This window comes from Rhizophagus irregularis, chromosome 5 (genome assembly GCF_026210795.1).
Source record: "Rhizophagus irregularis chromosome 5, complete sequence".
Lineage (NCBI taxonomy): Eukaryota > Fungi > Glomeromycota > Glomeromycetes > Glomerales > Glomeraceae > Rhizophagus > Rhizophagus irregularis.
The window spans coordinates 1995499-2010887 of NC_089433.1; the positions used below are offsets into that span (position 1 = coordinate 1995499).

The 15389-nt window shown below is 38.4% G+C and overlaps 7 protein-coding genes across 7 annotated transcripts; 5 read left to right on the forward strand and 2 right to left on the reverse strand.

The window, feature by feature from the left end:
- Positions 1-1289: 1289 nt before the first annotated feature.
- OCT59_024943 (uncharacterized protein) lies at positions 1290-4597 on the forward strand (the record flags this gene model as incomplete). The annotated part of the gene is made up of 2 exons (XM_066135131.1): positions 1290-2259; positions 2319-4597. The coding sequence occupies 2 exons, from the start codon at positions 1290-1292 to the stop codon at positions 4595-4597; spliced, it is 3249 nt and encodes a 1082-aa protein (XP_065991766.1).
- Positions 4598-4622: 25 nt separating this feature from the next.
- Positions 4623-5236, reverse strand: OCT59_024944 (uncharacterized protein; the record flags this gene model as incomplete). The annotated part of the gene is made up of 2 exons (XM_066135135.1): positions 4623-4902; positions 4986-5236. The coding sequence occupies 2 exons, from the start codon at positions 5234-5236 to the stop codon at positions 4623-4625; spliced, it is 531 nt and encodes a 176-aa protein (XP_065991767.1).
- Positions 5237-5506: 270 nt separating this feature from the next.
- OCT59_024945 (uncharacterized protein) lies at positions 5507-6824 on the forward strand (the record flags this gene model as incomplete). The annotated part of the gene is made up of 3 exons (XM_066135143.1): positions 5507-5515; positions 5614-6055; positions 6139-6824. The coding sequence occupies 3 exons, from the start codon at positions 5507-5509 to the stop codon at positions 6822-6824; spliced, it is 1137 nt and encodes a 378-aa protein (XP_065991768.1).
- Positions 6825-7408: 584 nt separating this feature from the next.
- Positions 7409-8176, forward strand: OCT59_024946 (uncharacterized protein; the record flags this gene model as incomplete). The annotated part of the gene is made up of 1 exon (XM_025322857.2): positions 7409-8176. The coding sequence occupies one exon, from the start codon at positions 7409-7411 to the stop codon at positions 8174-8176; it is 768 nt and encodes a 255-aa protein (XP_025165185.2).
- A 526-nt stretch (positions 8177-8702) lies between these two features.
- OCT59_024947 (uncharacterized protein) lies at positions 8703-11488 on the forward strand (the record flags this gene model as incomplete). The annotated part of the gene is made up of 5 exons (XM_025322858.2): positions 8703-8741; positions 8818-9142; positions 9749-9913; positions 9991-11314; positions 11428-11488. The coding sequence occupies 5 exons, from the start codon at positions 8703-8705 to the stop codon at positions 11486-11488; spliced, it is 1914 nt and encodes a 637-aa protein (XP_025165186.2).
- A 603-nt stretch (positions 11489-12091) lies between these two features.
- OCT59_024948 (uncharacterized protein) lies at positions 12092-13275 on the forward strand (the record flags this gene model as incomplete). Its single annotated transcript, XM_066135166.1, has 2 exons — positions 12092-13127; positions 13271-13275. The coding sequence occupies 2 exons, from the start codon at positions 12092-12094 to the stop codon at positions 13273-13275; spliced, it is 1041 nt and encodes a 346-aa protein (XP_065991769.1).
- A 45-nt stretch (positions 13276-13320) lies between these two features.
- Positions 13321-14095, reverse strand: OCT59_024949 (uncharacterized protein; the record flags this gene model as incomplete). The annotated part of the gene is made up of 5 exons (XM_066135176.1): positions 13321-13398; positions 13546-13605; positions 13677-13682; positions 13813-13853; positions 14035-14095. The coding sequence occupies 5 exons, from the start codon at positions 14093-14095 to the stop codon at positions 13321-13323; spliced, it is 246 nt and encodes an 81-aa protein (XP_065991770.1).
- Between the last annotated feature and the right edge of the window lie 1294 nt (positions 14096-15389).

Genomic DNA, 15389 nt, shown 5'->3' on the forward strand with positions numbered 1-15389 from the left:
CCTACTTACTTATTTTTAGGTGTCTATGCCCCTTCTGATGCTTTATTGCTACCCATCTGTTTTCACTAGTCTGTGACTGTTTGGTTGCTTTATAGATATTTGCTTGATTTTATTGTTCTGCCATCTTTTTACTGCCTTGTAACTATTTGCTTGTTTTCATTGCTCTGTAGCCTTTTTGTGGCCAAAATGCTTGGCCGGCCTTGATTGCTAAAAATCATGTTGTGATCGGGTGGCGCAGTAAATTTGCTAATCAGATTTTGGCCGGCATTATGCTATATTTTTGACCTAATCTTTAGGGCGGAATATCTTGGCTTCCTGTGATTGGATTCATGCGGTTTTAAGCTCGTTCTGATGAGGACGTTGAGAGCTTTCCAATGATGCTAAGATCGCATGAATCAGATGCCTGGATGCCGAGATATTGCATCCTGAAATTTATGCAAAAAAAATATGGAATAGTGCTAGCCGAAATTAACGAAATTCTACTGCGCCTACTGCGTTAATCATGTGATTCAGTTTCTCGCCAGTTCCAGGCACTTTCCCGTCACTTTCTCGCAACCTTCTTGCAACTTTCAAGGGATATTCAGGATTCGATCTGGTGTATCAGTTGGTCGGAGATTTGGAGATGCCTATTTGATTGCCGGATGAGGCACAAAGTGCCGAATTTGCAATCCATCTATTTGCCGAAGACATTTCACAATCCATTTCCTCACTTTTTGATTGCCAGGGATGAGGCACGAAGTGCCGAATTGGTGACCTAGATGTGCAATCCTGCCTTCCATAACCCTTTTGATTGCCGAGAATGAGGCACAAAGTGCCGAATTTGTGCCCATTCTTGCAATCCCGCCCTTTATATGCCCTTTCTGATTGCTGTGTGAGGCTCATGCGAAGTGTCGAATTGGTTCAGGCTATATCGCTTTCATATCTTTTTTCGTGTATTCTCCTGAACCTTTCTGCCTTTCCAGTCTCTTTCCTGCCTATCGGTGGTAGGCCACTCAAGTGAAATTTCTCTTTTCTTTCCTATATATAATTCTGCTTGAGTGGGTTACCATAAACTTGCTTGTTTTCGCCTTCTAGCTCTTGTTCCTGTATAGTTTCTACTCTGGGATACTTTGGAGTACTACTACATCGATTACTTTTAGGCATTATTATATTGATTACTTTGGGGTACTACTACTGACCCAGTATTTTGCCCACGCTAGCAAGCATATTCGCTCAAAATTATATAGAATTTTTATTTTGAACTTTGCTAGTTTCTCTGTTATTTTATACTGCTTTCTTGCATATACACCATGCTTCTTGCGCAAAAAAATGCTGGGCCTCACCCCGGAGTAATAAAGCTTTTCTCAAGCTTAACTGACCTTAATTATAAGCCTGGTCATAATAATCATGTGTATTTCCAAAACTTGTCTATCAGTAAAGATGATGTCGCTCTTCTAGATACTTATGATCCTGAAGAGATTTTAAATAAATATATAGTTCGGGTTGCAGGAAAGGGCTTTACAGTAGTCGATCATCCATCCGAAGTTTATGGGTTTCCTGATGCTCACGAGTGCATTGATGGGAATTTGCCTCTCCGTCTGGTTCTAGATATTGATGCGAGGCAAAAGCCCGATCCCATGAATCCTAAATTTCCTTCCTTAGATGAGAGTAAAATTTCTCGTGAAGATTTATTATCCAAAATCTTAATTGCCTGTGTCGATATTATAAATACTGATTTAAATTTTGCAATATTAGATGCTTTTACTTTAGCCAGCTCGTCTAATGCTAATAAATGCAGTTGGCATATTGTATATAAATATGCACGGTTTATTGACTACAGAGATCTTAAGGGTTTTGTGGAAAAAGTCGCTGATAAGGTTGGAAAACCATACTCAAAGTTTATTGATATTGGACTTTATAAATATCGCTTTAGTCTCCGGCTCCTTGGATCAGCAAAGGAAGATAGAGTTAAAAGACCTGCGATTTCTTCAGTTAAGAAAGGATATCACAAACTAGAAGATTATTTAGTTCAGCCTAAGTGGAACGCTTCTGAAATCTGGCCACAGACCTTTTCTCCTGAGAAAGAAGAGAAGAAATTTCAGCCCATCGAAGATGAAACCGCCTTAAGTAACGGAGCCAGCTTAGTTATCGCAAAATATGGATGGCTTGAGATCAGAAAAATTGGGAATGGATTTGTCCACTTTCAAGCCCAATTATATGAAGCATGTCCTATTTGTGAAATCAAGCACGAAAAGGATCAGTTATATGGCTTTCTTCGAAGTAATGGCTGTTTTGTACTCAAATGCTATCGGCAGAAAATTATAAACCAGATCATAAAGGATTAGCATTTGGAAAAGTGATCAAAATTTCTGCAAAACCTAAGCGAGGAATAGTCGAAAGAATAGGTGATGCTATATCAAATCCACGCCCCCTTGTAGAATTATCAGAGACAATGATTAATGTAGAAAAATTAAAGGATGCTCCAGAAGTATATCCCGATTTCTTGGGTATTAAGAAAATGACAACACTTATTCGTTCTCCTCTGGGAACATGGAAAACCACTACATTAAGAGAGATTATTATGGCATTGAAAAATAAGATACATGATCTCTCTTCTTTGCCATGTTATATCTGGGTTTCTTACCAAAAGTCTCTTAGTAATGAATCAAAAACGAAACTTGATGAGCTAAAAGCATCTGGTTTTCGAATTTGCAATTATCAAAATATACAAGGAGACTTATCTATAAATGAGTGGGATATTATCATAGTACAGGTTGAGAGTCTTTTCCGTATCGAGTTTACAGCCCGTCCATTTGTAGCTATTCTTGATGAAGCTAATGCCATTATGCGTCAAATGTTTAGCGGTACAAATGCACGAGAATCTGAGAATGCAATACGTGATGTACTAAGATCTGCGAGACATGTTTTGGCCATGGATGCTTTTGCAAATAAATCAACACTAACCTTCCTCCAGACTTATCGTGGTGAAAATATTTGCATAGTTGATAATAAGTATCAGCCTCGTATAGGTGAGACAGTTGAATTTATTTATGATCCGAATAGCGGAGCTGAAGCCATGCGAATAGGATATGATCTTTTGAGGCAGGGCAAACGTGTAGCATTCGTATCTACTGGAGCAGTGATGGCTAGAGCGTTAGTAGAAAAAGCATCTAAGTTGTTTAAACCCGACAATTCTCCTGTTAAAGCCCGTGCATATTATGGGAATATGGATGGGAAGCAGAGACAAAAAGACTTCTCTAATATTGATGTTGCTTGGGGTGAGCTTGACTGTGTAGCTTACACAAATACAGTGGAGGCGGGAATATCATTTGAGGTTACGGGCCATTTTGATATAGTTATAGCTATTACAAACATCACCACTCCAGTTCATGTTGAGGCTCTTGCGCAAATGCTTTATCGAATTCGTGACTGTCCTTGTCGTATTGTTTCTGTGTTTTATCAAAAAAATTCTAATGAACTTTTTCGTCCACCAGGTCGTGAAAATATCCGAGCAGAACTTGAAAGTGCTCGACCTAATAATTTGCCTACATCAATAAAGGGTCACTGTGAATGGGATAGCAACGCCGTTTCTTATAAAATCGATGAATCTCCTGCTGTAATAACATTTGTCGAAGTTGAGCATCAGAAACGGCTTTCTGCGAGATATTTTATTGAGAAGCTTTGTAGTCTTATAGCCAGTACTGGTGCTTCTCTCCAACTAATAAAAATGGATGAGAGCCGAGGAGTTATAGGGAATCGTAAAAAAGTCCGCAATGAGGTTAGAGTTGAAGCACTAGTTATCAAGGAAACAGATTTTGATGCAGTTGCTACTTCCCGAAATCTCGATCCTGAAGAAGCTGAAAATCTTAAGTTTGACCAAGAACGCTCTATCCCAGATACTATGGCACTTAAACGTTTCTATATGCGAAATATTTATGGTAAAGATATAGACAATGAGATTTGGGATAATCTTTGCAATAAAAAGTTTGTAAAACATTTCAGTCCGCCCGAACCTCGGAAACATTTCTTGTGGTTATCTCACTTTAGAAAGCAAGGCTATGATGAGGAAAGTGCAATGAAAGGGTTAGAGGTCAAAGATATTGCGCAATGGGAAGATAGCCATTATAAAGCTGGTTATAATTCTGAGAAATCAATAGCAGAGGACTTGCACAAATCATATTCAGCTAATCATTGGAAAGTTATAAGGGAACTCTTTCAAATACTAGGCTTTACCGGCATAGATGATAAGCGTATTCTTTCCAGTAATATAATATCAGAAACATTCACACAATCCTGCGAGAGGTTTATAAAAGTCCTGGATCAATCCCTATTACTCTTCGGATTTAAGTCTCGTGCTAAGGTAACATCGGATCTTAATTCAGCTATAAGGGCAATTAATGCAATTGCTGGAAATTGGTGTGGCTATACTGTAAAGATAAATAGGAAAAAAATAGGGCCTAAAGAAAAACAGGTTTGGGAACGTTCATATCAAATTAATCGGCAACCATATGATGGTCTTGGTTTTGGAGATAAAGGTACGCCAGAGCTTCCACCATATAGGCCGAAAACAGATAATGATATTCAGGAACTCTTTGATTCTATAGGGCAAGACAAATAATACTTCAGCTCAGATCGTTATTCAACTAAGTCTTGACCATATCTGATTCTGTTTTAGTTTTTTTACTTTCGCGCCAGGCATGGTCATAAATTCCACCATGTGTGCTACAGATTCCAGTATCGGAATAGGTTCCCATCTTACAAACAGGGCATATTGTTCTAGGACGGGCATAAAAATGTCTGGAACATCCTAATTCGCTCATGCACCCTTTTCCACAAATCGAACCATCTCTCTTGATATATTGGCAGATAAAACGACCCATACGAGGTAATTTTGATACTAATAATCTCAAAACTTCATCTTCACTTTTATTATAGATATTTAAAATTCCTTTGCTTTAGCGGGTCAGCTTAGTAACCGCGTCTTCGGCCAAAGTTACAAACCCTACTCACTCTTTTTGCGACTCTCTAGCCAGTTTTTCTTATACATCATACGAAAGCCAGTTCGAGAATGGATTGGCCCATTATAGGATGCACACATTTTATTTGGTGGAGACTTATAGTGTCTGACACACCCGCCCTCGCGAAAGTATCTTTTCCCGCCGATAGACCCATCATCTTTCTTATTTAGGCAAGGCCAAGTTGGGTAATTCTCGTCCTCCGAATCAGATATGTATTCATCAAAGAGACCAAAGGGCATAGTACTTCTTTCTGGAAAAGTTTTTAAGATTAATATACGTTAAACTTATCTTCATTTTTATTATAGATATTCAAAAATATATTATGCCAGTCTGGGAAGTGCCTTAATGGCAGAGCATAAGCTATATCATTTTTTTTTTCGCTCCTAGTCAAGAGCCATCTCTGTTATTTTTCCTTTTCGAAGAAGTATAGCTCTGAGGGAATTTTTCGAATTGAATTTTTTCTCACATAATATAAGTAGAAGAAACAACTGAAGTCTACTTATATCAACATGTCTACTGTAGAACCCACCCAAAAGACCCGGAAAGCGAAAACTAATAAATTTGTTTTGATTCTAGAACAGTTCTTAGAAATATATAACTTATCCGCAGAGTCCAGCCCAGAGCAATTAAGCGAACATGCCCTGAACTTAATGCTTTACTTCCAGATTGGAAGGCCCGTAAGTGCGTTAAGGAAGCCCTTGCGAGAGGCACTGAAAAGAGAAGTGCATTTAGCAAAGAGCAGAAAGAGGCTCTCGTGCCAGATCAGAGAAATATAATATATTCAGTCAGGAAAAGGGCTCAAGAAGTCACTAAAAGTGAAGATAAGTGGGATATTTTTATTAATACTTTAGATTTGGGACCAAAAGGAAGTAAGGATGGAGTAATTGATGATAAGGAAATGGTTGCTTCTAGCTCAAACCAATCACGATTTCGTAAGTATTTAGCAGAATACGGGGCCGATCGTGAACTTATTGATCGCTATGCCAAAGATTCAAAGACCACTACAGCTTCCAATAAAATCCAGCAAGAGCGGACTGAGAAGCGCTTGGCTAATCCAGGTAGAACTCCAGAACATTTCACCTTTGAGAAAGTGCATAGGAGACTCCAGAATATCGATACTTCTAAAATTCCCTCTATGCAGGATCTCGCGGATGTGAGAGTGATGCTGATACGATGAGGCCTGCTGAAGTATCATCTCTCCAGATTATTAATTACAAACCAGATTCCGAAGATCCGCCAGCGTGGTATAAAGCTGGTTATTCTTGGTATTGCACTGGATGTCGCAAACAGAGAGATAAACCGATGCCTATGCGCTTACTCTCTATGGAAAAGGATCCAGAACGTGCTAGGGAATTACTTACCTGGATTCAAGACGCTATTAAGGCTGGGAAGTTGCGTGATCCAGTTTATACTGAAACTGGAAAGCGTAATAATGTGCCATTTGCCAAATTCATAAAGAGTTTAAAAACTAATCAGGACGAAGATGAGATTACCCCCGAGCTTCTAAGAAAAATAGGAGCTAAACACGCCTCGATGATTCATGCCGGTCCAAATCCAACCCCTCAACATCTCGACAATCTTTCAGAAATCGCATTAAGACATAAAATTAACCGTCTTGATGCAGGAAAAAATTACGCTTTGGGTGATCCAAAATCAAAGAAGGAGCCCAAATCTGAACCAGAGACAGGTGATGGTCCAAACCCCCAAACACAGGCTTCTTCACCTGCATCTCAGTCTAGAAATAACGATCCAAAAAAGTCTCAGACTATGGATATGGATTCAATGTTAGCAGAAATCGATGCAATGTTAGCTGAAATTCGGAAATAGACGAGCCATACACAGCGCCTTCGGCCAGATTGTGCGATAAATATTCAGTTTATTTTTTTCAGATATATAAAAATGTTAAGAAGTGATATAGATGAAATGCCAGGTTGATTAATCAGCCCTCCCTTATTTCTCATATTTGTTCAGAAAAAGAATAGATTAATTGAATCAGACAAACTATCTGGTAATGGCTAAAAAATCAAGAAATAACAGGCGCAAGACAATGGGTAAGTTTACTACTAATCCCACACAATATTTGCCCCTATGCAATCCAGCCAAATATGAGCACACATATGATAGGGCAACCGGCTTTATCACTGTCAAGAATAAAAGACAGGATAGGATTGTAGGCGTGTTCGATTATCCCGAGCTGAGTGAATATCTGGGAGTTCGATCCAACTAGTCCGGAGCGGTGATCACTTCGCTCGAAAGAAGAATTTGCTGGGCCACTCCTGTGCGACAGAAAAATAAGTGGATCATCAGTCAGGTCATGTGCAACATAATTTTCACATATACTGAAAAGAAGCTATGCACGCTAACAGTACTTTATTTTTTATTAAGTATAATTGATCTACAATATTAGCAAAATGTTTGATGACGCGGATGAGGCCTATAATGAATTTATCAAAGAATATGGGGAAAGGTATGAATGGGGCAATGAAGGAATTCCCGAATTTACACCAGAGTGGGAAGACTGGGAAGATCTTTTTTGCGAAATCAAAATCTATTGGAAGACAAAGGCAATTAGGCATTGGAAAGAAAAAATACTTAAGAAATTTATATATAGTCTGCCCGGTATAAGAAATCCAGCATCATTATTCCATGTATTCATACAATCCAATGCTTTTTACCTCCCACAAATTTTAAGCCTAATAGAATTACCGTATAGTGCCGAGGAACTTCGATGGGAAATATGGCCGGATGGTAAAGATACAGATGAGATCAAGGTAGAAAATAATGCAGATGAGGTTGATAAGTTCCGGTGTGGATCATTGCTTCAAGATGAAGACTCAATAGTGGATTATTACTCGAAGATAAAGAGATGTAACGATGTTATCAAACTCTGTAAAAATCATCTTAAAGAAGTATTCATTAAAGGGTTAACGCCCAAAAATAAGCATTTCGCTTTAATGGATTTTGAATATATTTTTCCACCAGATTTACCTCTTGATGTATTGGTAATAATGCTTATTCAAGTAGAAAAAGGTACAACGTCTAAACTACTCTTGCAAGCATGCTTAGACTTTATATCACAACAGCAAAGATTTGCTATTTATAAGTCCCCAATCGGTACATACAAGATTCTCGACCGGAAGAGGAAAATGGATGATAACCGTAAACCGTCTTACATTTAGGTAAATTTAGGTAATATCAGTCCTAGTATTGTTAATCGGCTTGGATTTTTTTCGAGTTTCATCATTTTTTCGAAGCATTTTGCGATAATAGTTTTCGTGCCGGATTAACAACACTAATCAGTCCGGAGCAGTGATCATCAGCTCGGAAGATTTTGCTGAGCCACAAATTGTGCGACAAAATAAGTGGATCATCAGTCAGGTCTTGTGCGACATATTAATTTTTCCCGAACAAATGTGAGAAAATGTGAAAGGAGGTCTAGTTGCAACACAGGACCAACTCCAAAAGTAAATACTGACGGCAAAAGCATATGTTATGAAAGGCTGAGGGATAAGCAATTTCGAGATCGCCAGGCGTAAAACCAACTATGTCTTTCCGGTAGATCTACATGTGAAAAGGTATGAGAATTCTATTTGCATGTGCCTTCATAGAACTCTTGGCATCATACGACAATGCTAATCACTATTCTTATCTCCTTAACTTCGGCTTGGCGCTCTTTTTCCAGCAAGATATAAAGCATGTAGGAGTATGTGGAAGTTCAGCCAACTTTCCGCAAAAAAATTTAAGGTGCGTATGTGATAGAAGTTATGTATGGGAGCGAAGTGCGACATAAAAAATACTCACTATAGGCTCTTAAATTTAGGAAATTCGCTACACAATGACCGATAACAATGATAGGGATGGTATTGATATCACTCTCAATTGTCTTATCGTTCCCATAGGGAACCTCTTCGATCTTCCAAGCAACCAAGTAGATCAAGCAATTACAATCAACACAGGTCGAACGGTTGGCGGACTTGAAATTGCAATTCGTAACCGGTTAAACCAGTTAGGCCTGTTGGGGGTACAATTTTCTAATCTTTCTCTAAGTATTCGTCAGATCCATCCCGGAACAGTTAGCGAAAGACCAATGAACTCTCAAGCCTATATTTCTGTTTTTTTTAATGATCAATTTCAACCTCGAGCGGGTCACTTCCATGTCACCGTATATTCTCCATAATTTTAGTGTTATGTAGCGCTATAGTCGCAATTTTTATGTATTGTAAGCCGGCTTCCGGCAACGTTTTTATTTCATAAATAAAGTATTTTTATCGAACGTTATGAGAAACGGGTCACGTCTAATGAAATGGGGTGCGAACCCGATCACTATGTAATATCGGACTATAAATCTAACCAATCTAGCCTATATAAAAAAGCGTAGCACTATATCAGGTGATAAGTGAGAAGAGTCTTCACAGTTAGGGAGGCGCAGTGATTAGGCGTTCGTTGCACCATGCAATTGCTGATCATACGGCAGGCTTGTGAAACAGAATAATTTCTCACATATAGTGCTCACTCAGTATTCAATAAAATTCTTTTTACTCTTGTCCTCATATACCGCACTTTGAGCCAATAACATTTCGCAAAAAATACTATATAAGTCGGAAATATGTCTATCACTTTATTCTGTCTCGTTAAAGGAAATACAACCGCGAACGCTTTCTCTGTTAAAATAAACAGGGACGAGCCTATTAGTGAACTCAAGGACGCTATTAAGGCAAAAAAGTCACCAGAGTTCGACAATTTTCCTGCAGACAGGCTCAGGCTATGGAAAAAGGAAATTCCTGACGATCAGGACGATCTCTTAAGCAATCTCATTCTCAATGACGAACCCGAGCTCCTTGCAACAAGAGAAATTGGAGACTACTGGACTGAGAAACCGCCTAAGAGGCATATCCATGTTATTGTAAAATTGCCCCGTAAGTGTCTGGAGTGTCTGGTATAGTCTAATTTTTCGTCATTTGCCCTTGTAATATTAACACGCATTCGTTTCCAGTTCTCAGCTTGGAAGAGGCGTTGTCGTGTATTCCACCACCCATAACATATTCTCCGGACTGCGTTACCTCGAAGACCACTACTAAGGCTGTAGGTGACCCGCCGGCAAGTGTGCAACTTTGGGGAGACTTTTTCGAGCAAGTGAACAGCTTTCATTTCGACCAACAGCCGATATTCGAGAGGCCGAGATTTAATGATAGATTTGCTGTGGTCGATGAAGAGGATGTTCGTAATGCCATAAATGTTAATATTTGTATGATATTGAATGATCTTACAGGACCAGACTACGTATATTCAAGGAAATCTACTGACACTCCCGGCATACCAGATTTCAACTGTCATCTCGTGGGTTCATTGATCTTGGTGATGGAAGCTAAAAGAAAACATGTTTTAGAAGATATGGGGGAACAAACATTTCCCGAATTTTATCAGACGAGTAAAGGCAAGGATGTAGTTCAACAAATCTATAATTATATGGGAGGAAACGAACTTAGATATGGTATTCTCTCCACCTATGATAATCACTGGTTTCTACTCCGAGAGCATACAGAGCTCCGGATCTCAAAAACCCTCCCACTTCAATCTGAAACTCCACCTGTACTCAAGGCATATGCTTATCTAACTCGACGGGCGAAAGAGAATCCCAAGTCTCCTAAACCTCAAGTACTAGTGCCGGCTCATGGAGACAATAATTCACGTAATCTTCGGTCACATTCGAAATCGACTTCCAGCTCCTCAATAGATCAACAATCAACTTCCGGCACTTTTGCAAATCAACAATCGTCTTCTAACATCCCAGTAAACCAGCAAAAGTTTAGCTTCGCGGACTTCAAGTTTAAGGGCATACTAGGTGAAGGACGAAGTGGTAAAACACTCCTTTGCGAGTTTCGTGGCGATACGATTGCTTTGAAGAGCGTAGACTTGTCGAAGGCTCCATCGTATGTTCTGAAAGAAATGCAGAAGGAAGTAGAGATTTACAAGGAACTCGCTGATATCCAAGGCAAGTATATCCCGAAGTTGGTCTGTTATGGATATTATGGAGGAGGTATGAGCTTCGTTATCGGCATGACTATTGTCGGCACTTCGTTGAGCGACCAAAAAATAAAGAAACAGCAAAAGACAAGGGCTATTAAGGGATTAGAAGCGATCCACAAGCATGGCATCCTCCACAATGACATTCGGGAGGAAAACATCTTAATTAACGATGACGGTGGCGTCTATCTGATTGACTTCGGTATGGCAAGTCGGGAGGACACAAAAAAGAAGAGAAAGCTTTTCGAGGAGGAACAGCTCAAATACTCTAACTTGCTAGATAGATATAATACGTAAGATTTATTATTTCGCAAATTCCTATTTCTTGCAATCTTGCGAAGCGCCTGCGAAGCGCCTTAATGGCTAACGGCTAATTTTTTATAATTAATAATCATGTATTTTACAGACATTTCGTAAAGAAGGAGGGGCGAATTTCCAAGTCACGTAAATGTCAGGTGGTTAGTTAGACTGTAGGGATATACATTAGACATTTAGTATAGAAGCGTCATGTATCACGGGCAAAGTCCCGAACATTTGTATTTATTTTTAGCATGTATTAATAAAAATTTTCTTGGCATTTTCCGAGACCGCGCGGTCCCGGAAATCTGGTGACTTTATAACCTATTTCTCAATGACACAGTTTCTATATAATTATATATACTAACTATTTTTTGAATATTTCACTTCTTATATAAAATTTATCAATAATGTCATCCGAGCTTGAAGTATTGAAACAGCGTATCTTTGAACTTGAGGCTAAGAATGCCGAGCTTGAAGCCGAAAAAGCTGAACTTTTAAAGCGGATTATGGAGGAGAATACTAGACGTGATGTTAGAGTTGAGGAACTGGAGCAAAAAAATAAGGAGCTTGAGACCAGACTTGCGATAGTGGAACAGGCTTCCTTACCAGTGGAAGAGCAGACGTATAATGATAATCCTTCTGACAATAGTACATCTAACTTTAATTCAGTTACAGAGTATCATGAGAAACCATTGGTGGATGTGGAAACAGATAATTCCTTTCCTGAAGAGGTTTGCTATAATAAACAAGAACCGTTGGAAGAGAAAGATATGGATAGTTTCTTGCTTGAGGCTCATAAGAAAATCGTTAGTGATGAGATAAGGCAGAGAAAGCGAGAGGAGAAACTTCAACGTGAATCGACAGTTGCCAGCCCATCATACAACTCTGAAAAAGATGATCGGGTGATTTCGGAAATTTCGGGAGAGTTCGAAAAAACCGTTCCCTCAGGGAACGATCAGAGTCATGTGACTTCAGGTGAACCGGATCTTCTATCTGTGGAGCAAGACGATGACATGATTCAAGAGGAATCGCTTGATGAAAATCAAATCGTAGAACAAGGCCTAATACATGAATTATGTTCATCCATATTACCTGAAGATAATGTCAGCTCTACCGAAATCATCAGCTCTTGCGTTAGTTTAGAGAATTTGATTTCGGGTTCTGCCCAGCACTTATCTTATTTATTTGAAACAGCAATAAAATCCAGTCAGCAGGAAATATTAGACTGGTACAATTATTCCTTTGAATTTGAGAGCAAGGTTGATGCTCTTATGGCTGATGGTAGAATTAAGGATAAAACGGCAAGATCAACGATTTACAAGGAAATGAAACCATTTCTCCCTACTAAAATCACACAAGCTAACTTGCGCAAGAAAACTCATAGGGCTAGAAAACATTTTATGTTATTTGGAAAAAATGGGATTGGACTAGATAAAATTAAGCTAGTCTCATATAGCGCAACTGAGATTTCAAAACTGACTAATGCACAAATCCAAAATGTCATAGATCAAGTAAAAAAATATACTAGTGATCATCAGAGTCATATGACTTTAATAAAAACCGTTCCCTCAGGGAACGATCAGATTAAGGCTGAGGTAAGTACATCAGCAAATGTATTATCTGTATCTTCCTCCAGTCAATCTAAGCCAACTTATGACCGATCCTATTTTTGCAACAAGACATTGGATCAATATCCAAATTTATATAGAGAATTTAGTAGTGAAAATTTCGATTATTATGGTATTACCGATGAGAAATTATGTCCATTATGCAAGTTAGAGCATGGTGATGAGGAAAGCATAGAAGGTACATATAAAGCTGGATCTTATTTTATTAAATGTGAACAGCGCGAAATTGAGATGGTTGCATAGTCAGGTCACTTTGTGACTACATTTGCCAACTTATTTATTGTGATATTTTTTTACACATGTCAACTATTACCTAATTAGATTGATTTGCAATTATAAAAAAAGGCAACATGACCAAGTCCGATAAAATATTAACTCCCGAATACCTGGATTTGGCATGCCAAATTAACTGGGTTACCAAGCATTTTGACGGATAAGATTCGGTCCAGCTTATACAAAAAATATAAAAAAGAAACTGGGCATGAGCCATGGCAATTATCAGAAGTACATGCATCGGAAGTCATAAATTCGAAGCCAGAAAACAAAGTATCCTATTTATCTTCTTCTGAGCAATGTGAAGAAAAAGGGCCTATCACCTTCGAAGCCAGACCCGATCCAGAATTAATTATCAAATCCGTCTTAGAGCATTTCACATACTTGAAATTCCGAAATAGTTTCAGAGGGATTGATAATTATAATTTTGCATCACCTCAGCCGTTGAGCTCACCATGCCCTATTTGTGATGGAAAACATGGGAATTATGGATTACATGGCTCATGGTACTGCGAAAATGGGAATCAGTTCCCTTATGATCCTGAATTAGCGAAGTTGCTATCTCAAGATAAGTTGGAATATTGTCTTACCTGCAACACTTCAAGCAATAAACTCAAGTTCGCGATTGTGGCTTAGACCGGAGGAATTATGAAGAAAAAATATTCGTATATTATTTCGTTTCTTTTTTTTCGAATCTCGTGGGTGGCTTATGCAAAAGAAACTGGAATCGGATGCGCAGTTGATATTGGGAAAATTCTTGCCGAGATTTTTCTGAGTACGTCATTGAAATTAAAGTTTATCATATGATTAACCGGTAGATCCCGCTTCTATTGGTTGGAAGTGTGAAGAGTCTTCACGATTATCATATGACATAGCATGTATCGTGGATACGTCTCCTTTGCCTCAAGCTAGAATAGAGAAATATCGTTCGAAAAAATAATCGTGTATAATAGTCTACAATCATAGAATGGCATCATATACCCAGGGCTAGTCCCGCACCATGTAATTTATCTCAGCTCAATGTATTGCAAATAAAAAACGTTTAGGGCACTAACGGAAATCTGGATCGGCAAATTAAAATTGCCAGCGAAGATCCAGGGACTTTTATTCTCAAACTTTCTCGCATATTCTCAAAATTATTACGTATATTATTGTAAAAGGACTCCTTGATGATCTTTACATATGGGTAGCGTTAAATTCTTTTATTGTTAAATTTAAGGAGAGTCCGTTGATCAGATTTTCGTGATGCGATCATATTAACGTAATTTCCCCAAAAGCGTATAATAAAATCAATCCTGCAAATATTATAAAAAGGTGATGTCCTGGTTAGTGAACCCTTTTATCCGCCTTATGCAAGTAAAACGAAAAAATCAAGCAAAATAATAAAACTTACATCATCAATATTATCAAACTAACTCCTATATTCCGCAAAGTAATAACAAAGTAAGTTGGTTTATTGCTCGGCTAGTTTCTCTAAACATGTCATCACGATGTTAATCGGGTTTCCCGCCTCTTAGATGTTCCAAAATAAACCAGACATATTACTTCCTCCGGTCTTCTTGTTATATATCGGCATTTTGATCTTCGCCGAGAAAATCACTGACCATCATCACGCGTACAATAGACGCTGTGAAATTGCTCACATGAATCTCGTCACACGCAACGGCACAGCAAAAGTCTGGCGTAGTATATCAAATGGCACAAGCATCTTCACGTGCCGAATTCTTGAAACTTTGCGCAGTATCGTTCTGGCGATAACGCAGAAAAAATTAGGCAATCAATCCTTGTATATGAGGCGGAATGGAGTTATGTGAAAATGAAGCATAGCGGTAAGTGTGAATCGGAATATTGCATTGTTTATTTACCTCGGTTGCTAATCTCCGGAATTTATGCTATAGGTTCGAAATTTCTTAATCCCAGAGAAGTTTTCTTTCGAGAAATAATGTTTTGTGTATTTAGGAGAGATATAGATAGACAAAAATTCTGTAAATATGGGTGGAATAATTTATTTCGGAAATCTAGTATAGTAAAAGGGTGTGGGAGTGAGAATCACATAATTAGCAATAAAAGTATAAACAAAATTAGTTATAGATACTTTTCGTAAATGTAAGAGAGTAAAGAAATAACTTGATGCTGGGATTCGCATTAAATGGCCTAGGATCCGCGT